The sequence below is a fragment of the Dicentrarchus labrax genome, unplaced genomic scaffold (genome assembly GCF_905237075.1).
Source record: "Dicentrarchus labrax unplaced genomic scaffold, dlabrax2021, whole genome shotgun sequence".
Taxonomy (NCBI): domain Eukaryota; kingdom Metazoa; phylum Chordata; class Actinopteri; family Moronidae; genus Dicentrarchus; species Dicentrarchus labrax.
In genome coordinates, this window is record NW_026136723.1 from 23,349,054 (window position 1) to 23,374,971 (window position 25,918).

The 25,918-nt window shown below is 39.7% G+C and overlaps 2 protein-coding genes across 4 annotated transcripts; one reads left to right on the forward strand and one right to left on the reverse strand.

Annotated features, from left to right (window-relative positions):
* Positions 1–467: 467 nt before the first annotated feature.
* On the reverse strand, positions 468–16,787 carry LOC127358312 (cilia- and flagella-associated protein 69-like). 3 transcript variants are annotated; one of them, XM_051391307.1, is made up of 25 exons: positions 16,351–16,787; positions 15,362–15,421; positions 15,212–15,277; positions 14,727–14,836; positions 14,559–14,635; positions 13,766–13,864; positions 12,985–13,137; positions 12,558–12,735; positions 12,126–12,249; positions 11,957–12,005; positions 11,743–11,864; positions 11,434–11,665; positions 10,114–10,278; positions 9,905–10,020; positions 9,129–9,247; positions 8,673–8,754; positions 8,396–8,588; positions 8,056–8,193; positions 7,440–7,516; positions 6,904–7,101; positions 6,463–6,549; positions 6,268–6,351; positions 4,247–5,626; positions 3,277–3,366; positions 468–1,736 (listed from the first exon to the last, which is right to left on the reverse strand). In XM_051391307.1, exons 1-23 carry the CDS (start codon positions 16,429–16,431, stop codon positions 5,462–5,464), a joined length of 2,775 nt encoding a protein of 924 aa, XP_051247267.1. In that variant the 5' UTR covers positions 16,432–16,787; the 3' UTR covers positions 468–1,736; positions 3,277–3,366; positions 4,247–5,461. The 3 variants fall into 3 exon arrangements, with proteins under 3 accessions (XP_051247267.1, XP_051247266.1, XP_051247265.1); XM_051391306.1 differs by having other exon boundaries at positions 4,284–5,626; positions 13,694–13,864; XM_051391305.1 differs by having other exon boundaries at positions 13,694–13,864.
* Positions 16,788–16,889: 102 nt separating this feature from the next.
* LOC127358313 (lysine-specific histone demethylase 2) lies at positions 16,890–25,716 on the forward strand. The gene is made up of 21 exons (XM_051391308.1): positions 16,890–17,033; positions 17,329–17,471; positions 18,071–18,192; positions 18,303–18,392; positions 18,531–18,642; positions 18,882–18,995; positions 19,096–19,134; positions 19,281–19,473; positions 19,596–19,780; positions 19,913–20,083; positions 20,191–20,265; positions 20,363–20,497; positions 20,603–20,774; positions 20,894–21,021; positions 21,362–21,493; positions 21,598–21,672; positions 21,834–21,950; positions 22,111–22,236; positions 22,609–22,731; positions 23,257–23,409; positions 24,480–25,716. Exons 1-21 carry the CDS (start codon positions 17,018–17,020, stop codon positions 24,561–24,563), a joined length of 2,505 nt encoding a protein of 834 aa, XP_051247268.1. The 5' UTR covers positions 16,890–17,017; the 3' UTR covers positions 24,564–25,716.
* The last annotated feature ends 202 nt before the right edge of the window (positions 25,717–25,918 follow it).

Consider the following 25,918-nt stretch of genomic DNA (forward strand, 5'->3'; position numbering starts at 1 on the left):
AGAATAACTGTATAGAAACAGCAAATCATCAATGTGATGGTCTTGTGTTAATGCAAGTCAGTGGCATCAGAATTAAACTGGGACTGTTTCATAACCAGTTAAAACCTCCTTGTAGTACGATTAAGTAACTGATCTGAATACATCTTCCACCACTGTTGGTACCAGTGCTGTCTCAAAAAGCCCATGGGCAAGGCTTTAAACTCCAAACTTAGACTGATTCATGTGACATAGAGGAATATGGTCCTCACTCTCATCTGAAAATGTATCTATTGATGTCCAACATGTCACGAGATCACTTCCCCTGTCTGAGTTTCATCCACATGAGTCACTCCATACAGACTGTGCAGTCGGCCGACAATTTCCCACAAAACCTTTCCACATGGACGAAGCCTGAGAACCATGGAGCTGTTTTAATGTTAGAAAAAACACCTTGAGAACGTCGGTATATAGACACCTGCACACAGATATCAAAACTGTAACCATTTTTATTTGAGAATTACATCAAAATACCACTTGTGTTACTACATACGAATGTCTTATAGTGGCATTTTACATTTAAAGACATTTCCTTTATTAAGTTCTTGTACAAATATGAAATTTAATTTAGCAAACAGCTTTTCTCTGCTTATTAAAGGTCCAGTGTGTAACATTTAGGAGGCTCTATTAGCAGAAATGGACTATAACATTCATGGATATGTTTTGATTGGTGTATAATCACCTGAATTTAAGAATTATTGTGTTTTTGTTAACTTAGAATGAGCTGTTTTTTTTTAAATCTACAGACTCTAAAGGTCGCCTTCCATGGAGTCCGCCATGTTCTACCACCATGTTTCTACAGTAGCCCAGAACAGACAAACCAAACACTGGCTGTAGATTGGGTTTTGCAACCACCTTAGTTTCTCCTACACACTTAACAGCCCATGTTGCCAAATTAGATACGCAAGCTGTGTTCAGTTGCTGTCTGCAACTTCACCACTAGATGCCACTAAGTCCTACACACTGGTCCTTTGAATAATAAATAATCAATGGGTTGACGCTGCTTTAGGATGTGCAATCTAAATTCAAAACATTAAGGTGCTGTATAACACAACAAAGTGCACGTTTGTGACTAATAGCAATAAATACAATAAGTTTGTTTGCTGACAGAATTTCCTACATAATTATCATTTTTACATTTTCTGTCGTTATGTTCATGTTCGTGTTTTGTTGTACTATAAAATGCAGGAAATAATAACGACTGCACGTCAAACTATAAAGCTGAGATCCTTGTTGACAGATGATATGCTGATATCTCTGATGAAACATGCAGAGTGGTCAAACTACAGGCTCACTAGTATGTGCTTAGAAACGTTGAGATTGCAAAGAAGGTGTAAATTGTTTGACGAATCTTTCCTGCTGGGACTGAACAATGACACACATTTTCCTCCTGGGACACATAGATTTTCCTTCAAGCAACACCACAAACACGTGAACCCTCTCATCCTCCTCCATCACAAACCTTCTCTGACGTACACAAACAGTCTGTCACATGAAACCGCCCACAGAGCCGCTCTGATGGGCGGCGGCCTGAGTATTTGTCATTGAGCTCAGGCGTTTGGATGCTTCAGCTGAACCCTCTCTGCCATCCGCCTGGCGCTGTACAGAGACACTCCCATCCCCACTGTGGCCATCGTCATGGCGATGGGATCGATGAGACTGCTCTGTGGCTGCATCCGGACCTCACCTGAGACCTGCCTCTGCAGACAGGACGGACAGACAGACGCAGTTAGACATACACACTGCTGATAATAGGGCAGTTAAAATTATAGTATGATACTTATTTTCACATTAAAACCACAGTGTGTTTAATTTATGTGATCATGGCAGCTTTTAAAGTTTTCTGAGTGTATAAGTTTGATAAATGTGACAATCCTGATAAATTTGGTGCAGTTCATGTAGTCATTCTGCTCCTGGAGACTTTTTTAGACAAACCACTAGGGTGTGTAATGTGAGTCAGTCCACCACTTTGGTCCAGGGTGAAGTATTTCAGCAATTACTGGATGGACTGCCATGAAATTAGGGATGTAACGATACACTCAACTCACAACAATTCACAAGTCTTCACCTGCAGCCGCCATATCTTTGTGCGTTGATACAACTATTGACGCCACGAGGTCGAACAAGAAAAGCAAAAGTAGATAGTGCCCTCAAGGTAAGGTAAAGTACGACCTCACAGAGCCATCAGGGGAGTGGCAGGAAAGTTGGAAAATGTCACACATAATGGCTTAAAACTGAAATCCTTTCCATTTGTACTTGTCTGTAACTAATATTCCCACTTAAATTCTGTTTGTTTGAAACTGGTGTTTTTATTTAACTTCAGTGTGTAGGATTTAGTGGCATATAGAAACTGCTGTGGCCACGAAACGTGTGAAACACCAGAACAGCCCCACCTAGAGCCGAGCTACTGTAGAAACATGGCGGTATGGCGGCGTCTGTGGAAGGCGACCCGTGGCGTCTGTAGATATAAAAGGCACCGTCCACCTAAAGCCGGGTCTGCTCGAGGTTTCTGCCTCTTAAAAGGAAGTTTTTCCTTGCCACTGTCACAAAGTGCTTGTTGGGTCTAGGAGTATGGTCTATTTAGAAAGTGTCCTTAGATAACTTCTGTTATGATTTGGTGAAATACAAATAAAATTGAATTAAATCCTACACACTGTTCGTTTAACTCAGTTCAGTACAAAAACTTGTCCCACAGCTCTGTTTCACATCATGATCTTTCAGTAAGCTTTTAAAGCCTCTATGATTAGACTCTAATAATGTCAGACTTTGGCAGCCCTCAATGGTAGTATCAGAAACACTGTGGCAGACAGCAATGCATGCAAACACCCTCCTCCCTTCACTATATTCAGAACATTTCTCTTTTATGGAGCCACTTCCGTGCAACACGAGCTCTGAGAGTCTGAACATGTTATATAATGTAACCTCCTGACACCAGCCGCACCAGCTCTCTGTAAAATATTAATTGACTCCTTGTTGATTGCTGTTCCTCTTTCAGTGTAAAGCAATTACATAAAAAATTTATGAAAATAATCTGTGTTGCCGCAAATACTGATCGAAACATTTACTTTCACTGAGTGGATTTATTTATCTGTGCTCTCTACATTAGAGTTATAATGCATTTGTCTCCTTTCAGAGATACAAAATATTTCTCTGTGTACATTTAGGGAAGTACTGTTGCAGCTATGGAGACCAGTCAAATAAAACCTAAAGACCAAGCTGCTCTCGGAGGTTGTGACCCACCTGGAGGAGACGGAAGTATCCTGGTGTCAGTCTTCCCAGTCTGATGATCATTTCTGCTGCTGGAGCTTCTCAGGCGAGCCAACCGCCTTCCTGCAGGAGAGAAATAAATGTCACAAGTTTACAATGTAGGAAGTATAAGATTTCAATCCTGAAATTTGTTGCTCCACCAATAGGTACGCCTTCCTTATATAATCAGCTCTGAACGAAGCTGCTTCTACATAATTTAACATAATTTGTATATTTTTATGAGCTGTGAGCACTTTAACCAAAGGGGGAATTTCTTTTATCAGGTTGTTTTATTTTAAATATTTGTAAGAAACTGAAGGTAAAACTATAAATGTATTTTGTTAAGGTAACGCTCGACAAAATATGCATTATTTTCTAGACTGTGCCCCTATTAGTCGTCTCGTGACCCCTGAGATTCACCTTGAGACCCCAGAGAGGGACTAAAGAAACCTGACGCTGTTTGTCAGAGGATGTGATGAATATATTTTGGACATTTCTAGTTATTCTGCAGCTTATCTGGAGATAACTGAACCACATTAAAGAGAACTTTGTAACTGGAATTAAAAAAAGTTTTGTAATTTACTTTAAGAAAAGCACAAAACAACAGAGGTGCTCAGAGTTTATGGAGTGTCAGTGAATACATTGCTCAGATTGTTTTACACAAAATATTCAAACCATTTCTTAACGTTGCCTGTTTGATCTACTGTCAACATTAAAATACCATTACATTCAGTTTTTATCCCTTTTGTGTTTGGTTATAATATTATATATATATATATATATATATAGTAATTTGTAATACAATTCTTAAACATAACAAAGTCATTACAGCTTAACTGTAACTAACTTAACTATTTTCCTTGCTGCAAAATATCTCTTTCTCACAGCTGACACTTGGAAATTTACCTTAAAAACAGTTTCTAAAACACCAGCAGTTTTTAAGTAAAAACAAAGTCAGTCTCACAGTTTGACTCTGGGAGTTGATCCGAAAGCACCCTGACCTTCATCGACGGCTGCAGCACCCGCAGACAGACAGCATGTGAAGCCCCTCAGCAGCCTGAACAAACAGTGGCCAGCCTGTCGTACTGAAGAGGCTCCTGTGTGTCCCCGATCTTTTGTGCAGCGTGAATCTCCCAGTCTGACGGGCTCAACGGGCTCAGTCCGGCTCAACACACACTCACAGTCACATCACTCACAAAGCTGCATGAAAAGCAGAGGCCTGTCAGGGATGATTTGGTCATCCAGCCAGTAAAATGAATGAGAGCGGAGAGAAGAAGAAGAAGAAGTGCCTCTGTGCAGCATGTTGCACGCTTGAAGGAACATGTGTGTTAATGCATTGCAGTGACTTACATAACCCAAAAAGACTCTAGAGAAAATACTGTTTAACAATTGTCCTAAATGGACCTTCTGGGTGCCACAGCTACTGAACACAACGGGCTGTAGCCTTTGGCAGAAGCTTTAACCTTTAATTAGATTAGACAGGTTATTTTTTAATGTTTAAAGTAATTAGGTGTTTATTATTTTGATGTTACATAAGTCTCCATGATGCCCAACTGATTGTTGAGGGTCTCACTGTTCACCTTGCTTCATTGTTTATATAAAAGAATAAATAATTAATGCATAGGAGCGTATCTAAATTATAGGTTTAATGACGTAAATATTGGTAACAAAAGATATACAAATCAAATTCTTTCATTACTTTTCATCTTAACTAAACTTTCCATCCGAAAAAAATGTGAATACATGCATGTTGTTTTATTTACTATTATACATCCATTTTAACAGTTAGTGTACTAAAATAAGACATGTTAGGTCACAAAGGCCAGTCAGTTAACTATACTGTGTGTGTGTGTGTGTGTGTGTGTGTGTGTGTGTGTGTGTGTGTGTGTGTGTGTGTGTGTATATGAGGGGGACTGGAGGTGGACTAGACAACAAGGTGCTGATTGTGCACATCCACTGACCTCATGTCTGCATTTGCTGCCAAAGTCAAATAAAACACTTCAATATGCAGAGATGCTGGGAATGAATCGGCTATTAGAAAATAAACAACTATTAATGATAAACATGTAAATGTGCTGCACTGTTTGGTCTGTAAAGTTCTGTGTTGTTGCACATTAAAATCTTTAAGATAAAATAAAAGGTATAAAGAGGTTGCATTAGACCAGAATCTTTGTGGAATTCAGTCTTTTACAGATACAGTGCTGAAGTATTCTGGGTCCTGTGCTGTCGGTCCCACTTCGTCCTGACCTGCAGCCTTGATGGGAGTTGTGGCCAGCGTCAGTTTCACTCCTGCAGGTCCCGGAGCACCTGTGGTCTCTACAGATATGACACGCCCGATGAAATGCTGAAACACACAGCAAAACACAGCCGATGGAGTCATCGGAGAGTAGGCCCCCTCGTTGTTCTGCACAGCTCTAATATCAGACACATGCACACTCAGTTCACTTACAGCTGTATGAAGATTTAAGGTGAAAAAAGCTAAATCTTTACAGCCTCAATGCCCCGACTACATCCTTCTTTTGTGTTTTTGCTTTTATCAGACAGTGTATTTCCCCCTTTTGTGCAAATGGAAAACTTTACAGTAGAATTTTTCACTGTAGGTCAAAGCCGAGGGGAAGAGAGAGTCTTGTAAGATAGCTCTACAGATGATATTGTTTATATTCCTAATGTTTACCTGTAGAGGTCAGTAAAACTCTGATTGCTTCTTGTAGGAAAATTTAATTTTAACTTGTGATATAAAAAATAAAATCACCCACCGTCCAGGTGTCTAGCTTTAGAGACTGAAAGTGTTTTTTGTACCAGGCTATAAACATTGATTTGAACTGATTTAAATTTGGGCATATTAACATGGAGGTTTATGGGGATTGACTTGCTTTTGGAGCTTTTAATTTAATTTAATCTCCTTTAGCTAAATTACTGATAGTGAGCAGGACAATACTGTTAAAATCTGTGAAGTCATAGAAATGTTGTGTGTTAGTGAGAGACCTCTTTAGGCTGGACTGCAGCGTCCTCGTGCTTTGGTTTGGGTCGGGATGATTCAATGTGTTTCTCCCTCTGTGCTTTTACTTCCTGTAGAAAATAAGTTGTTAAGACTAAAATTAAAAACATAGTTATTCAAACTGATTCTTTGACAGTGATGGAAACTTGTATTTATATATATATGGATGATGAATATAAAACCTTCAGGATCTCGTAGTTTGACGTCCTGGAAACGTAACTGTCCCACGACTTGGCTGTGAGCTCCTGTTGCTTCCAGTGAGATTTAATCTGCAACATAAATACACCAAAAAAGAGTTCAAATTATCTACTGTGTCTACAGTGATTATGTCAAGTCTCAGAGACAAATTACCTTCAGTGAAAGTTTTACAATCCTCTAAAATATATTTTTTTATGAGGAAAATGCTTTGAAAGTCTGGATCTCCTCAAAATACACGACTGGCAGATGGTTGGTTTTTTTCCGTATCCGTATCAATTTGTACTGCCAGCATCGGAGACACTAGACAAGTTTTGTGTGTTGTAATTCAAGGAAAATATCGTCAGCTGACTTTCACACACTTTGTTGTGGCTTTCTCTTTGTGGCTTTATTTTCTTCTCAAATTCAAACTTAAACTCTCTCCGCACCTCTGTGTACATGAGCTCCTCCTCTCCGATTTCGTCCTTCTCCTGTAGCTCCAGGATGCTGTTCTGTTCGGCTGCGACCCTCCTCGCTGTGTCCTCTGCAATCTTACAGATAGTGCTCAGAGCCTCCTCATCAGGGGTGATCGGCCTCACGCCGTCCAAACTCAGTTCCCTGCTGATCTCGTCCCAAACCTCACCAACCTGCAGCACCACAACACACACAACTCAATGTACATAGTGTTTTATGTGTTTTTGTGTCATCTGAAACAAAAGTCTTTGCTTGCAGCATTAAAATTACGCTTTAACTACAGTTTTAATATACATCCAGGAACATTTTGGCCTCATATTTGGCACTGACACCATCTCTCTTTTCAGCTCCTTGAACGAAAACTGAAGCTCAAACATGGAGGATTTTAACACAATTTCAACATCTTTCAAACTATTCTGAAGGTGTAAAAATGACCTAATGACCTTGATGTTACAACTTATTTCATATCCAGCACTGATGTTTTTCTTTGCTTGATAAACAACAGTTCTACCTTAAAGTCCATATATCTCCTGACGATGCTCAAGGTCACATAATGTTGTGTTGACAATCCAGGAAGGTCTTGAAAACCTGCAAACATAACAAATAATTATTTTTCAAAGCATAGTTCCTCATATATCGCTTGTTGCAAATTTACTGTAATGCTAATATTTAATTGGCCTCGTATTTCTTATGTACATCGTTACAATATTTTCCCTACAAGGAACTTTCATTTTGTGTGGATTCTGGCGGCCCCCGTGGACAAAAGCGTTCCCATGGGAATCCGACCAAATCTGACCCGGTGGTTGGTATTAAAAATAACTATACAGAAATAGTCTTCTTGCTGATAGTCTTGTTTGTTCATGTAGGTCAAATAAAGGCAATAGTATTAATTTTAGACTGTTTCATAACCAGTTGAACACTCTTTGTATCACATGTAAATAATCATGAATCATGTGTTGACCTTGCATACGAAAACCCCATCGATGTAGAACTAAAAGATGGATCTAGAGCTGAACTGTTACAGATATTTTGAGGGTGTATATCTACAACAAAGGCTACATGATGAAAAAAGCATTATCTAAACATTTCTAGATGTTTAAACCTGGTCTAATTCTTTCATGCTTTACCAAGTTTGCAGAAGATAAAGTAAATCTTTGACCGCAGGTTCTCTGACAACTCCAGCACTGCTGCACTTGGTACTTTGGCAGGAAATGACAGTTGGGTGGCGTCCTGCTGGTGAAGACTGAGAATGGGCCTCTGGGGATCTGAAAGTCAAAAGTGAAAATCAGAAAAGAAGAGGGGAAGATGTATAAGTATCCACAGACACTGAGAATAATTTAAAACATATTAGTTCAGGGCTGATGTTTACTTCCAGTCACGCCTGCTGCTCTCTGACCGTCTATCTTCACATGATCTGCTGATGGCTACGAACCGATCTAGATAAGAAAAGTCTAGTTGCAGACTGACCTGCGATCACTCCGTGTCGGTTTCGTCTGACTTCCAGCTCCTCCTCCTCCTCCCTCCACAGCTGCAGCAGGAGTCCAGGAGCCATCTGACCACCGTCGTCCTTCCAGCTCAGGATGTGAGACAGAGTGTTCGGGTTGTCACATAACTCCACCAGGGTGGACAGGATTATGCAGTGTACGCATCTGGGGCTCGACTGTGGGAGAGAGAGACAGTTTCATATCAGTACTTTACATTTAGATGCATATGGATACAGAAAACAGCAACTTCAGCTACTTACATAGAGCAAGTCCAACAGAAGAAACACTCCATCTTTAGCCAAGAAGTAATCTTCAGTGGTGTAGCAGCCCACAATACAGGACCTGATGGGACACAATCAACATTCATGTACCCCTTAAATTAATCTGAATCTTTGAATGAAACATTTAAATATAACATAAAAAACCCCACCAAAGAGTTACATTCCTGAATGCAACCAAGACACATTTAACAGACTAAAATCTGATTTTTGAAACCAAAAGGAGGACACAAGACCAGTGTCCCAATTCAAGGGAAAACTCCTGAAAAGATCCTGAAAAGAAATGATGACTAACAGAGACATAAATATGTCTTTGGGTGACAGATGTGAACTGATTCTTGATATAACAAGTGTAAATGTGGAATTTGTTGGCATGTTTCATAATAATAAATTACATAAATTAAATCAGTTAGTGTGCTGAGGTTTATCTGAACTGACCGCACACAGTCCACTGTGGAGAGGATGAGCTTGTTGTGTCCCAGACCGCTGTAGAACTTGTTGGAGCCTTTCCTCAGGAAGTGAACTGCCATCTCAACTCCCTCTGATCCGAACAGTTCCTGTGGTACAACATAACAGGACTGTCAGTATGGATATACAGTATGTTACAAAACTAATAACGACATGCTCTGATCTGAACATGAGATGACGTCTGGCTGTCAAATATAAACATAAAGTAAGTTATAAATCAAAGGTAAATCATATTAGTGTTTAAAGGTTCCTGCAGATGGAATAACAGCGAGGACCAGTGTGAGAGAATGAGAACAGGCTGTGAAGTGTGTAGGGGAAACTAAAGTGGCTGTGAAACCTTATCTACAGCCAGTGTTTGGTTTGTCTGTTCTGAGCTACTGTAGAAACATGGTGGTTCAACATGGCAGCCTCTAGCAGGCAGCAGGCGACCCGTGATGTCTGTAGATAAAAACAGCTCATTCTAAGGTAACAAAAACACAATAATTCTTATATTCAGGTGATTATACATTCATGAAAACATACCTCTGAATATTATATTCAATTTCTGCCAATAGAGCCTCCTAAATGTTTCACACTGGACCTTTAAGTTAATAAATATATTCCAGATTTAAGTTGATGTGTGCTTTTTAAAAAAATACATAATGGCTTCAAATTAAACTACCCAAAAGCTGTCTCACTGTGACTTCTGTAATTCAACAGGTTAGTTACAAAGAGCGATTTTGTCAAGGTCATAATCTCAGCATCACCTTTCTGTGCATGTCGCTCTCACACAGCAGTGAAAGGATCAGTTGAATGTCTGACTTTATCTCCAGGATGACGACATCCTCCTCATCAGGACTTGCTTCCATCTGCATCAAAATGCCTGAAAGAATGAAACAGGTGTATGTCTGTACTGAACACGTATGATGATATGGTACACGTTGTGATTGTGGAGTCAAGTTTGAATCTAATTTACCCAAAAGCTGGCTGATGGTTCCTTGATCACAAAGGTCCTGGTTGACTGAGTCTTCGCCTAAAGATGTCATAGATCTCAGCACTCTGATACAATACCGCATCTGAGCCTTCTTACTGCCTCTTCCTCCTGTGCCATGGAAGCTGTTGCCCTGACCAAAGTAAGAATCTGGACAAAGGGAGGAGCTATAATAAGTATAAAAAGGTTACAACAGACTAACTATTATGACATTGTTAAAAACTAGAGAAGGTTAGATTTAGTGCTTGTGCTGAAAATTGCGGGTACAACCATTGTAAATGAGATACAACGTCTAATAATATGAATTAATTGCATGTGAGATGTCGTACTGTTTGGGAGTTGTAGTTTAAATCGAAGATCTGAGGCATCTTGTACAGGAGCGTTTTCACAATCAAACCAAAGAGCCATATTTTTGGCACATACATTAGGTGCTCCAGTGTGAGATGAACTATGGGAGGAATGCTTGTCTGGTATACAGAACTTTTCTATTAATACTAGATATAGATTAATTCAATTTAAAGTCCTACGCAGCCTCTGTTTCGCCAAAATTAAACTGCTACTGCTGAAGGGTCACACTTATTCTGGCACTGTCCAGTAGTAGGTAATATCTGGTGTGACAATGATTAATTGGTTTTCCAAACAATGTGAAATACACATTCAGGCAGACTTAATTTGGCAATATCTGGTTGCTCTGACAGGACAAGGGCTCTTCCCTCGTGCCTGTGTTTTAGTAGGTGGCTCATCGAAATGTTTGGCACAGATCTGTTTTAGCAAAGGGAATTCACAAAACTATTTCCTTAAGGTGTGGAAACCGTTTCTGACATTGCTTTATGAGACCTGTTTAATATATGAGCTCTGCTGCTATGTTGTGTTTGTGCAAACCTAATCCTGCATACTGACTTGTATTCTGGCAGTCCCCACCCACGTGTGTTTTCTTTTTGTTGTTGGTTTATTTATTTTTTTATTTTTCTTCACCCTCAATCCTCCTGGTAGAAGTTCTGGATTTAGTAGATCTGCCTTTATTTCTGCTGTTTTATATAATGCTACTGGGTGCTTTATGTCTATTGTGTGTGTTTGCTGTATTGTAAAAAGAAAAGTCTTAAATAGGCTACTCAAAAAGAAATTGAAGCAATTAAAGCAATTAAAGTCAAAGCATTGAAAGGATTTGAAGGGTCTTTTGAAGTGTAATCCCTGAAAGCAATTTCAGGGACTCAGTATTGTGCTAAAGGTCACTCTGACTCACACATTAATGTTGGTGTTTGAACTCAGGACAGACTCTACCCGTGTGTTTTGATGCATCCTCACCTTGCTTGACGCACCAGTCCAGCAGGACCAGCATACACGTGTTTCCCTGACAGGACATGTAGTCATCCAACATTAGTGGAGCGACAGTGGCCAGGGTGGCCAGCGCCTGCAGCTGGAGCTCCTCCTGCTGGACAGAGGACCAGCGACGTGAACCTGACCTGCTCTCAGACGAGGCAGCAGGCGCCTTTGCAAGTGTCAGCAGAGCCAGCATGACTCTTTCCTCTTTATAGAGCTAAGAGAGGAGGGAACATTGGTTATTATCTTTATTTAAACAGTTACAGAGATACTATAACTGAATATCTGACTGACCCGCAGGGCTGCTAAGTCCTTTGACATTAAAACCAACAGATTCAGGAGCAACCGCTTCATGTTCAAGTCTTCGTTACTGAAGCTGAGCTCGAGGTTGTGCACCAAAGGGTTGTGACTTCTCACTAAAACGTAAATGAAGCAATTTTGTTATCATAAAAAGAGCAACTGAACTGTATTGAAAAAACTAAAATGTATAAAGACAAAGTGGTCTCACCCTCTGGAAATGTGACGAGAACAACGAGCTGTTTGGCAAATAAACTCTCCTGAAAATTAGAAACATGATGTCAAGTAAATTGCAGTGGCACATTCTAAATATACTTTAATAGACTAAAAACATCAGCTGCAGTGTGTTTCCATCATACAATCACCCATCCTGTACTCACAATAAGCAGAGAGCTGGGATTTTCAGCGATGAGAGTTGTGATCACGAGCAGGTCGGTTGTGAGTTGGAGGTCAGAGTGTCGTAAGCCGTTCATCAGCTGGTGAAGAAATGCTTCTTTCAGAGATCTAAGATACAAATGAACAAATAGTAAGATAACTCATATCTATTTGTACATAATGAGAGCAATAATGTATTCAAACGTAATATATTCTTGATTCATTCATAACTTCTTCTAGATTTTAAAGTTTATATAGTTCAGAAATGCTTGATGATATATTAAGAGATTTACATTTTAGGATTCAGTCAATTTTAGGACTTGTTTTAGTAAATAAAAGGTAATTCAATGAAATGAACTCAAGCAGGTTGCTCTCCATCACACACTGCCCCCACTAGCCATACATTAAAACATCTTAAACCCACAGGAGACACATACATGACACACTCCATGCTGCTGAGCTGTGCAATGACCTCCTCCTTGCTGCCTCTCTCCAGCAGGTTCCAGAGGATTACGCAGGAGCGGAACAGGACCTGACCGGACGGGTCGGGCTCGTTCATGTGGAGACAGATTGTCTCTGCTCCTTGTGCGTTCAGTATTAACGCACAGTTCTTATCTGCGTTTAAATGAGAATTAAATGTGATTAAAGAGATGCAATTAATAATAAAACAACCCATTGACCTGCTGACATTGACACAAGGACACTTAAAATCACTGTTTTGATTGTTTGTCTGATTGTATTATGCAATGAGCTGATTCATGCTCTCGAGAGCTGGCTACTTTATCTAATGAAGGGGGTCATCTGTTGGATTGACATGTCTGACAGATTCCCTCCTCCACTACCTCAGTGCAGCCAGTTACTGACCAGAGGAGGTGGAGAGGATCTGAAGTGTCTGCAGGAGCTGCAGCTTGATGGAGGGCTGGTTCTCCAGAGCGGCCATGGAGAGGAGCAGAGTCTGAGCGAGGTCACTCTGCTCCAGGAGCTGCAGCCTGTAGCCCGGAGAGGTTGGCTGGAGCCCTGCAGAAACAGATGGACAATAATAATAATATACATTCCTGGATGTATGGTATAAATCACAAGAAACAAACTAAAGAAAAAATTAAAAATACAAAAACAGAGAGAAAGAATTTCATTTAAAAGAGTCTCTTAATGTGAAGTTGGGGGAACGAGAACAACAAAGATAACAAGAAAGAAACAGTAAAAGTTGATTACAAATATTGAAAATTAGGTTATAAGACAAGACAAATAGCAGGTTTAATGGAAAACAATAAAAACAGAGAAAGAAAAACCGATTCAAAAGAATATAAAAAAATATTTTGTGGATTTCTGGAACCAGTCAGTATCTGTTCAAATCTATAAAAAAATATTATAGTAAATATTTTTTATAATTGCATTTGCCAAGCCTGAAAAGCCAATACCGACTCGTAGTATGTAGGACTCTAAAAAAGGTAAAACAAAACAGAAAGAAAGAGAGAAAGAAAAAAAGAAAGAAAGAGAGAAAGAGAAGAGAGAAATGAAAGAAAAGGGACCAAAGCACTAGCATGCCACCACAAAAGCCGTGACAGAGCCTCACTTAGTGAAAGTCTAGAAAATCGGTTGTCAGAGGGGAAAGTCCGAGGCTTTGACTTGGAGAGACGGTCCGTACCATGGAGCAGCTGTTTAGGGGTCACACAGCTGTAGAATGATTTCACTGACTCAACTATCTGCTGTCTCACTTCAGCATCTGACACCCTCATCAGACACCCTGCCAACAGAAACACATCAGTCAGAGTCACACATCATCCTCACTCCTGTCTGCAGGAGTCAAAGTCAAATGAAGGATAATACGGATTTTCTTTAACCTTTGGATGATCTGTATTAAAGAATAAAAGTGATATTTTACATACATACATAAACAAATCTCTTGTCCTGCTGCAGAAAATACTATTATATTATATATTTACTGTATCTGGTGCTGATTTATTCCTCCATAAATACACTGTTTACTCCTGTTAAACTTATATTTGCCAAAATCTACAGTGTCCAGCTGTAATCACAAGTCTTATTTATAAATAAACTGTATATTCGTGACCGGTTTTTAAAGATTTACACCTTCAGAAGGAACCAGCGGTCTTATATCAGAGTGCCACAGACAAAGTAGGGAAGTCATAAAGTACTGAGAACCCAACTAATGCAAAGTTGCAACCTTATTCTTTAAGTTTCAAGTCTTCTAATAAATGTTCAAGGATCCAAGGTTATTCAATCGTCATTCACAATGCAGGGTTGTATAATGACATTCAGATTATAGTTCCCTTTATACCTCTTGTAAAAAAACAAAATAAATGTTTTATAACATATTGAAAGAATGGGAATTAGCCTATTGTATGCTCTTAAAAAATCTCAACTGTAATTTAATGTAAATGTTATTATTAATAAAGCGAAACAACTGCTCTTTGTACCCAGGTGAGAGAGGAACTCTACGACGTCCTGAGCGTACTTCAGCTCATCAGATGTTTTCTCCTTCAGGAAGGGAAGCCTGAAAGCGGAGCAAAGCAACGTGTCGGTGTTCAGGTACGAGATAAATATCAGTATTTTCCATGTAGGTTTGAAATATTTGAGTTTCTTACCTACAAATTTGAAGCGCCTCACACAAAATGGGAACATACTCGGGGTGATCCTTCACTTTCTCAGCACAGAGGTTGAGTATTCTGGCGACGTCTGTCAGCTCCTTTAAAAGCTTTGTATGTTTTTTAAGAAGTTTTTAACATTTTGGTGTTTTGCTTACAAAGAGATGAATCCCAGTGAGGGCGGGGGAAGTGATGGGGCAAAGAGTCATCATGATAACTGAGGTTATTTCTGAACAGGGTAAAATGCTGACAGACACAGCGGCGCAGCGGTAAATTAGAGCCTTGGGAATGATGTTTGGTACTGTGCTCAGGTTGCATGAGAGCAATCATCACATCACCATCACTGCACCCGGGGGGGACAGTGATAAGGAAAATTAGACAACCTGCCGCAGTGTCTGACGTCTGAAAGATAGAAACTTCTAGGAAAAAGAAGTCTGCATTATTAGAGGAGTATGTCAGAAGACTAAATCCAAAGCAAAGGATACAAAGCCAATCTGGTTTCTCTTCAGAAGTTTCTTCAGTACAAAAAGGTGCCTCTCCTTCAAGTGAGCCTTTAGTATAAAACAGAGTAGACATTATGATTGCATATAACATAACTTAAAACAGAAAACTGATGACGTTCAAGTTTAACTCACCGTTAAAGGATCTTCAAGAAGACGGATCACCTTACTGAGTTCAAGACTTTTAACACTGACCTGTTGAGAAATTAGAGTTACTGGCATTACTGAGATTATAATGACTCAGAAAAACTTCCAGAAACGTTAAACTAATGGTTTTCTGGCAAATATATGATATTTATTTGAGTTTAGCAGATAAAATATAGTCCATAGGATGATAATATGTACTCTAATAATACTTTTTAACCCCTTTTCACAGTTTTGGGATTATAATAACCCGGATTAGAGCTTTTATTTGCACACTAAATGTGATAATATACTATCTTATTGTTGTCTTAACAATATTCTTAATAACAAGTGCAGGTGTTTATCTAAAATTGCTGTATATGGTGAATAAATAAGCAAGCCTAATGCTGTGTGTTACTCAGCTTAAAGAATCTAGTTTATAGACAGTTACAATGTAAACTAGGGCTGCACGATATGGTAAAAACATCATATTCATATTATTCTGACAGATATTGCGATTCATGATTCATGTGGGAATGATAATTTTAGCATCACAAATTAAATTTTTACATTTTTTTTAAATTTAAATCATTATTATGTGATATTTGTTGGAGGTCAGTACCACACAAACATGTTTTCTTACATCTGGAGAACAAGATTTAAAGACCAGGGGTAAAAAAAAACTGCATATTGCACTTGGTCATATTGCAGTTTTAATAATATTGCTTTTACTTATGCAGCCCCTAATGGAAGAGAACATTTAAAAGCATCAAGAATCATTAATATCTGTTTTATAGTCAGTTGTTGATTATATTTAGTTAGTTTGTGTATTTAAAGACCTGTAAATCAGTGTTATTCCAGTCATAGAGTCTTTATTTACATTCCCAGTGATGATTATTATTATTATTATTATTATTATTATTATTATTATTAATAACAGAACTTCAGCAGTATAATGAGTAAGTTCTTTATTTAAATGCTTCCGAGGAGAGACTGTTTACCTGCTGGTTCTCATCTGAAGCTCTCGGTCTGATCCCGGGAATGTCCGGTTTCCTTCTGTGTAAAAATGTTCCTGAATCCATTTGCAAAATAAAAAAATAAAAATAAAAATAAAAATAAAAATAAAAAATGTGGAGGAAGTTTCTTGCTTCAACTTCTCACTTCTCAAACATTTTTCTGGGTTCCGGTTTACTTTAACCGCTTTACGGTGTCAAAAACATTCAGAAATTGTTTATTTTTCCGACCTGTGTTTGTTTACTAGAACAACAACGAACAAACTAAATCAACCCGAGGTGTTTTTAATAACACAAACCTCCGATAAACACCTCCTCCTCCTCCTCTTCCTCCTCTTTCCTGCTTTTATGTTGCTCCTCCGACTCCTGGCAGCGTACTGCAGTTGCTATGGTTACCGCCTAGCACTACGGAGAGCGGCGGGGTTCCAAAAAAAAAAAAAAAAAAAAAAAAAAAAAAAAAAAAAACGAAACGCCCATTTCCTCTTAAAAACAGGAAGTGGTATTCTGGCAACAGCAGCGCATTGATTCCCCCCACCCCCTCACCCCCTCACAACAATAAGAGGGAGACGAATAACATTTTAAAATAAAACGTCTCAGAAAGTCGAAGAAACGCGAATAAATCCGGTTTGTTTGGAGGAGAAATCGCGCAGTCGCCATGCTGTCGGACGCAGGTGAGTGTTCACAACGAGCCGCTGCTGCTTGCTACGTGCTAAAATGTGTGACAGGCGGACATTGCTCGGCTGCTTTAAAGGGCTCACTGATGTGCACGTCGCTCGCCACCTTTGCTGCTGTGCTGCTACGAATTAATCTCGTGTTTTTTAATTCGCTTTCGTGGATTCGTTAATTGGTTCCGTCAGTGGGAAGGTTTGATGTGGTCTGTCTTAAAACAAAGGCCCCCTGTTTGTTGAGCTGAGCTGCATTGTGCATTGTTGGGGAAGGTGTAAATGTTGTTGTTGGTTGTTTTAGACTACTCCGGGAGTGCCTCCGGGGCTCGGCGAGCCAAGAAGAGGAGCTCCGGGGAGTCACCGGGGGACGGCCAGACCCTGCGCTCCTCTGGAAGACAGATCAATGTCCGGGTGAAGCGCACCAACAACCCTCCACCTGGACAGGTAAACTACAACATGCATGCTCAGTGTCTCTGTCCTCCTGAACACGTCTCATATGTGTTTACTCCTCTTCATCTTCAGCACGCACTCTTCTCCTGTGGCGTCCCCCATGGGTCTGTACTTGGTCCCTTTTTTTTTTTTTTTTTTTAGCCCAACCGATGCTTTTTTCCCCCTGATGCTGATATTTGAAGAATATACCAGCCAATATTTTTTTAAATGACATTTCTGGGTGCAATTTACCTTTAAATTATAATAATAATAATAATAAGAATAATAAGAAGAAGAAGAAGAAGAAGAAGAAAGTTATATAGTCAAGAGAAATTGCCATGACCTATAACAAAGGCCCGGCTGGATTCAACCCAGGGTCCTTGTGGTAACATAAACACCTAACATAAGAAGTGAGAGTCGTGGTGTGCTAATCCAACTTTTTCTCTCCTGATACCAAGTTCCAAGCAGTAATTTTTCCTCGGGATAAATAAAGCTTCTTGAATCTTGAATCCCCCAGTTTTAAGTCTATATGACTGCATGTAATTTATGTAAAGTAAGATGAGGCAGATCTGTGCATCCCAAGTTTAAAGATTACTTTCTCCACTCTCTTCTAGAGCAAAAGAAAAGCCACAGACACAGAGGAGGAAGACGACCAGTCTGAGAAGAAGTACAGAAAGTGTGAGAAGGCTGGATGCTCTGCCACATACCCAGTTTGTTTTGCAAGTGCATCTGAAAGGTAGCATGTTTTCTCCTTATATAATATAATATAATATAATATATATATATATATATATATATATATAACTCAGTTGTTTTTAATCAACCTGATTGTCATCGTCTCCTCAGATGTGCTAAAAACGGATACACATCTCGCTGGTATCATCTGTCATGTGGTGAGCATTTTTGCAACGAATGTTTTGATCACAACTACAGAAGGTAATGTTGACTGAACAACTACTCACATAACATTAACAAAGAACTGTCTGTTTCACTATATTATAAACAAACATGTTGCAGTATTTGTTTTTTTTACATGGTGACATTTAAAGTCCTTTTATTTTCCCCCATTGGCAGTCACAAAGATGGCTATGAGACCTTTGCTGCGTGGAAGAAGGTGTGGACTAGTAACGGGAAAAGTGAGCCTAGTCTCAAAGCTTTCATGGCAGATCAGCAGCTTCCATACTGGGTAATTCAGTTCAGTTTATTTGTATAGCACCAAATCATAACACAAGTTACCTCAGGGCACTTTTCAAAGAAGGTCTCGAGCGTACTCCTTTATAAAATTATTTACAGAGACCCAACAGTTCCCACCTTGAGCGACAACCCCGGCTCTACGTGGGCGGGTCGATGCAGCTTTACTGGTTCCTGTTCAACAGCTGAATGTAAGATCTCCATGTCACAGTCATTGTGGTATGTTCCTTTCAGGTTCAATGTACTAAACCGGACTGCAGGAAGTGGCGTCAGCTGACTAAGGAGATCCAACTCACTGCTTCCCTGGCAGCAACATACCGCTGTGGGATGAAGTTCAGCAACATCAAGGTAAACAGGAAATAGCAAAAGAATCAAACAGGAATTCACAAGTGACATTTTTTCTTTTTTTTTGTGTGTGCTGATAATTTTGTGTCCGTTGTGCCTGCAGAGTGAAGGTCCAGACCAGTGCTCCCAGCCAGAAGACTTGGTAAGCTGGTGGATGTGTGTTTACATATATGATCTGTTTTAGAATCACAAAATGAAATGTATTCGTCATCTTTAGGCAAAGACACGATGCTGCTGCTGCTGCTGATGTGCATCCTTCTTTAATCCCATGCCGTGTCCTTCTCACAGAGAGTGGCCGAGGTGACTGACAGTTGGTGGCATTCAATGTTGATTTTGCCGCCGTTGTTCAAAGAGAGTCCAGCCAGCCCTTTCCTCGCTGCCTACTACCCTGACTGTGTGGGGATGAGTCCCTCAGGCTCCCCCTGCAACATGTCTCTGACTGAGCTGAGGGCCGATCACTGCAGAGCCGTCCAGCCACAAAGTGAGTCTGTGAGCATGTTGTTTACTGTACTATGATACAGATAATTACTCAGCCTCCCATGTAGAGATATCAGTATTTACCATATAGGAATTTGGTGTAGTAATCATGATTATATCCTTCAGTTCCAGGTCTGTGTCCATACTTCCAGCCCTTCTATCAGCCCAATGAGTGCGGCAAGGCTCTGTGTGTGAGGCCGGATATGATGGAGCTGGATGAGCTTTACGAGTTTCCAGAATTTTCCCGCGATCCCACAATGTATTTGGCTTTGCGTAACCTTATTCTGGCCTCCTGGCACAAGAATTGCAAGGTACACTGCAGACATCTGCCAACAGTGGCTCATAGACAATGCAGGTTTTTCATGTTTTCACCTTTTTTTTTAGGTTTTGGACCTGGAATATAAATGCTGGCAATTAACTGTTTTTCCTGTTTTTTTCTAAAGGAGGTGCTGACTTCCCAGAAATGTGCTCTGCACATCATTGTCCGGGGGTTGGTGCGTGTGCGCTGCGTGCAGGAGATGGACCGCGTGCTCCACTTTATGACCAGGAAGGGCCTCATCAACACTGGTGTGCTGGCAGTAAAACGGCCTCTGCTCCCTGAAAGACCGTGCTCTGTGAGTGTCCTCATCTTCACTTGATCATCACAAAGTGCACATTTCATGTAAAAGGCGTATTTTAAATAATTCATTTGGCTACTTCCCACATTTTTATAATTTTTCAGAGGAATGTTATCATCATCGGTGCCGGGGCTTCAGGTCTGGCTGCTGCACGACAGCTGCAAAACTTTGGCACTCAGGTAATTGTCCTTGGATCAAGTTAGTTCCTCCTATTTTACCCTGTTTGCCTGTCACAGTGCTGTTCCTTTTACACTCTTTGTTTTCATTGGTGTACAGGTGATGGTGCTCGAGGCAAGGGAGAGAATTGGAGGTCGTGTGTGGGATGATGCCTCTCTGGGCGTCACTGTTGGGCGAGGAGCTCAAATTGTCAATGGCTGTGTAAACAACCCCATCGCCCTGATGTGTGAACAGGTAGGAGTGTGCAAAGAAATAATTCTTCATATTTGTGCTATACTTCAACCCAGATCTCCAGGATTTGTGTTTTGTGTGGATTGACTCTTCACTCCACTGTTGCAGATGGGCGTCAAGATGCACAAGCTGGGAGAGCGGTGTGACCTCTTTCAGGAGGGGGGGCAGGTTACTGACCCGGCCATCGACAAGCGCATGGACTTCCACTTTAACGCCATCCTGGATGTGGTGTCAGAATGGAGGAAGGACAAGTCGCAGAACCAGGACATACCGCTCAGAGGTTATTATGTGCTACTCAGCAAAACAATTTCCTGCATATGAAAACATTTTTATATTTTGTTTTTGGTCAGTTTTGAGAGATATTTGACCTTTTTAGTTGTATGTGTTTTATCTCCACAGAAAAAGTCCAGGAGGTGAAGAAGAACTTTCTTCAGGAGTCTGGAATCCAGTTCAGTGAGTTGGAGGAGAAAGTGCTTCAGTTTCATCTCAGCAACCTGGAGTACGCCTGTGGAAGCACGTTAGACCAGGTCTGAAAACTCAAACACTAAAGAGCTCCAAGCTTTTGTGTCCATTTTGAATAGTTTTTCACTAAAAACGTCATTGATTTTAGGTATTTCCATGAAGAAAATCAGGCTGGTTTGTATGTAGAATCAGGAAAACATTCACCAAAGAAGATGATAACATTGCACGTGTCTGTGTGTTTTACTGGGAAATCCCTTAGTCAGTGTCTGACCTGTAAGGAAAGGGAAGGAAACTCCGGAGCCATTTCTGCATTTTGCACATTTTGTGACATTTTAAGTTTTGTTATTATGTCTTCAGGAGAACTGTGATGAAAATGTGCTCAAGTGAATCTATTGTTTTTTTTAGGTATCAGCAAGATCCTGGGACCACAATGAGTTTTTTGCTCAGTTCTCAGGAGATCACACTTTACTCACCAAGGGCTACTCTGTGTTACTCCACAAACTGGGCGAGGGCCTCGACATCCGCACAAAGTGCCCGGTTTGTAATTCAGTCTTTTAATTTTTTGTCACGCTGCGTTGTAAACTACATAAATATATTGCATTGTTAAAAATCAGGTGTACATTTCTGTTTTTCAATTCTAGGTTCAGGCCATTGATTACTCAGGTGATGTTGTCAAAGTTACCTCCTCTAATGGGTCCCAGTGGACAGCACAGAAGGTAAAAAACATTAATAAATGTTATAAAATGTATGTAATATATAATATCTGTTATCATTTCAAGGCTTTATCGTACAAAATGTGTCATTTCAGTGAATGTTGGATGTATTGAATGCTGATTATCATGGTGTAATGTGTTTTGCTTTGTTTTTCTCTTTTCAGGTTCTTGTTACAGTTCCGTTGACTTTACTTCAGAAGAACTTGATTCAGTTCAACCCTCCACTTCCTGAGAGGAAACTGAAAGCAATCCACAGTCTGGGAGCCGGTATCATAGAGAAGGTAAAAACTGTTTGATGTAAGTAAGCTGTCAGGGCAAGTTTCACTACTCTACCAGATACTTTTGTAGGTAACTAAATATTGATGAAACATCTGCATTTATTCAGAACATTTAGTTTTAAGCCAAAACAACGCTAAAATGTTATTTTAAAACTTGTTACAGATTGCTCTTCAGTTCCCGTACAGATTCTGGGACAACAAAATCCAAGGGGCAGACTACTTTGGTCACATACCACCCAGTCCTGACAAGAGAGGCATGTTCAGTGTCTTCTATGACATGGAGCCTCAGGTTAGTTTTTCCTCATTTTTTATCCTCACAGGAAGACAACATCTTACCGCTCAACGTATAATCACATACTCTCCTGTTAGAAATGGCTCTCAATACATATTCCTACTAGAGAAAATAGGTTTGAACTATCAGTGTGAGACTGCCCGACTACCAGAACAATGCTATTTATGTTATGATGATAAACACAAGGGCATTTGAATGCTGTCAGCAGGAATATTGGAGACACAGACATATAAAAAGATAGAGGAGGGCAGTTAAAGGATTTAGATTTTGACCTCACATCATGATTACAATGTGCATAATGCTGTCTTTGTGTGTGTTTGTGTGTGTGTTTGTGTGTGTGTCTGTGTGTGTCTGTGTGGGTGTGTGTAGGGGAAACAGGCTGTCCTCATGTCTGTTATCACTGGTGATGCTGTATCTGCTGTCCGGGACATGGAGGACAAGGAGGTGGTAGATGAGTGCATGAAGGTCCTGCGTGAACTTTTCAAAGAGCAGGTAATGCAGTCACTTTGAACACTTGACACTTTGGACTCACATTTGTGTGTGCTGCTTACACTTTTATTCAGGTTAACTGATGAGTGAACTAACAAGACCGACAATTAAAGTAACTACTAGTGAGGAAAGAAAAGTCCTTTTTCAACCAAATAATCCCAAGAAATAAACTTGTTTTTGCATTCATTTAGACCCTTGAAGTGCTTCTAAATGCATTTTTTTTGCATGTAATAACACATCACATTGTTGTTTGAAATGTACTACTTTGCTACTCTGTGGTTTGAATTGTTGTTAAAAAAGAAGACATAACCTCCACCCTGATAGTTCTGGATCAGAAAGTACATTGCCTAGAGCAGCAATTTTGTATGTGCCAAGAGCTAAATTTGGTTCTTGATGTGGAATAATAATTAAAACGCATATATGAACTGTTTCTGGGCTAATAATAATTCATGATAATTAATGTGAACATTTTCCAAAATACACCTATTACCTTTATACAGTTTTTCAGATTGACTTGTATTTTTATAGGAGGTCCCAGAGCCAGTGAATTTCTTTGTCACACATTGGAGCAAAGACATGTGGTCCCAGATGTCCTACAGCTTCGTGAAGACGGGGGGAAGTGGAGAGGCCTACGACATCCTCGCTGAAGACGTGCAGGGAAAAGTGTTCTTTGCTGGCGAGGTAATGCTGCTTTTAGCATTTTTATTATCAAATGTGTTCCAATTGTCTGTTTATTAAAAGGTCCAGTGTGTAACGTTTAAGAGGCTCTATTAGTAAAAATTAAATATAATGTTAATAGGTATGTTTCATTAGTGTATAATCACCTGGAAATAAGAATAGTTCTGTTTTCGTTACCTTAGAAAGAGCTGTTTTTATCCACAGAGAGAGCTGGTCCTCTTCCACCATGTTGAACCACTATGTTTCTACAGTAGCCCCGAATGGACAAATTAGCCTTTTCACAGCAGATATAATGGGAAAAGTTATGAAATTAATACTGGATCGGTTCTATTCAAGTGTCCGAGTAAGATGTGATGGTGTGACAGGAGAGCTTGTCTATGTTCCTATGGTCCACAGTTCCTTAAACCCCATAACCCCATAACTGGGACCCTGCAAAGCAGCTGAATGGAATTCAGACATTCAGATGGGTGACAATTAAAAGGAAAAAACACCACCACCAACAACAACAACAAACCTCCCAGTTTCTGAAACCCTCTCCATTCTCCCATAATTGCTCCCGTGTCCTGTATGAAAGCGTCTTTATTTGTCATGTTTCTTCGCTCATTCATTCAGGTTTTTCCTTTAATCTGTCAGCTGCTGTAAATTTTATTATTTAAACTTGTGTTTTTCCTACTGTGACATCTCAAGATCACAATCAAACCTGGACACTACAGTCACTTAAAGTTCAGGTTTCTGTAGGTGGGGAACTAACTAGTTTTATTTATTAAAAAACAACCTGATGGTGTTAAAAATAGTAGTTTGATCAAATAATATATTAACTCCACTTACAGTACTTCTTCTGGATCTTTCAACTGCATCTCACACAGAGGATGAGATGATGGAAAACTGTGGACCTTGAGTTAAGAAAGCTTTATCAAACTGATTTACTGTTTTATATACGTTGCTCATAGCAGTCGTCTTAATGTAAGATATTTGGTCCCTTTCTATCACATATGAGCCTTTCCTATTGCAGACTTTTAGACTGATTTTTGCTGTTTTGCATTGATTTGTTGTTGTTGGGTTTTTGTTACCAGGCCACCAACAGACATTTCCCTCAGACTGTGACAGGAGCCTACCTGAGTGGGGTCAGAGAGGCCAGCAAGATGTCTGTTATGTAAACTCTGTCATTTCCAGAGCACTCAAAAACACCAGCATGGACACACGGGTGGCACTGAGCAACGGACTGTTAAACACCTCGCACTGCGTTACCTGAATTGCTCCACTTGAAAAGTTATTTCGCTGTACTGTGACGTGTCTGATCAGCAAGACGCTGTTAGTCACTTTCCAATAGCGGGGTCAAGTAGTGCTCTCCAGGGCCTGGCTCTACATATTTAACACAAAAGAAGTTAAAAGTGTTTTTTTTTTTTATTTATATCAAAAAATCCAGCTGGCAATATTGTTTGTTGGCGACAAGATGCAAAAACCTTAATAGCAAGGCGTGAATAATGGATAATCCCTGTGCAGCTTTGCCTGAGTCCGCCGTGCTGGAAAGCAGGATGACGTTATCTTACGTTTGAGTTTAATGAGTGGTGTATGTAGCACTTGTGTGAGATTAGGGTGCATGAAACATTGGTAAACTCTCAGTCGTGTAATAGTGATTAATCCAGATTTAATCTCCATGGATCAGGTTTCAAGAGATTGTATCGCAGCGATATATAAAAATATGTTCTTTGAGAGTTTCCTACCAATGTTTCGTACAGATTTTGTGTTGTATTATATGTGTTTCATGTGTTGGTACAAACGGTGAAGAGAAATGGAAGAAAGGTTAGATATATATAGTAGGAGTACTTCTGGGATAGCACTTTTGATTTAAAACGACTATTTGATTTAAAAGCAGTAAGAAAATAAATGAATAGTTCACATGTATGACAAGTTGAATTCCCCATAGCACTGAATACGGTCAGAAGATTGTTCCCTTACTGTCTCAGGGATGTGATCAAGACAACAACACCCAGCATAAAAAAATGTGGAAGAAAATAATGATTGAACAATTGTAAAGATGGTTTAAAAATAAATAAATAAATAAATGCAACCAAACAAGTTAGTTTTATTAGTCCCTGAACAATAAAGTTCCTGAGGTTTGGGTTCGGGGAACAGCACAACAATGTCCTCACTTTGTTTGATTAATGTTAACTAATGAAGCTTTACATGTAAGACCTCATTTCACTGTCTTCATCAGTGCATCTGGATGATCATGTCCTGTTTGTCCAACATTACAGTGCTTGAATATTTATCTTGTATGTGTGTAATAAACTGAGCTATCAACTGCCATATTGATCGGTTCACTCGATGAATATTTGGCTGCTTTATCTTCCTCAAGTCAGTAACTCAAATCTGCGTCAGTATATTTATGGATAAAGATTTATGTCAACCTATTCTGTAAAGTAAACTCTAATGGATTAACTCTCCACTACAGAGAACTGAATTGACTAAAGATGAGTTGGGTGGAAACGAGTAGTCAATTAATCAATTA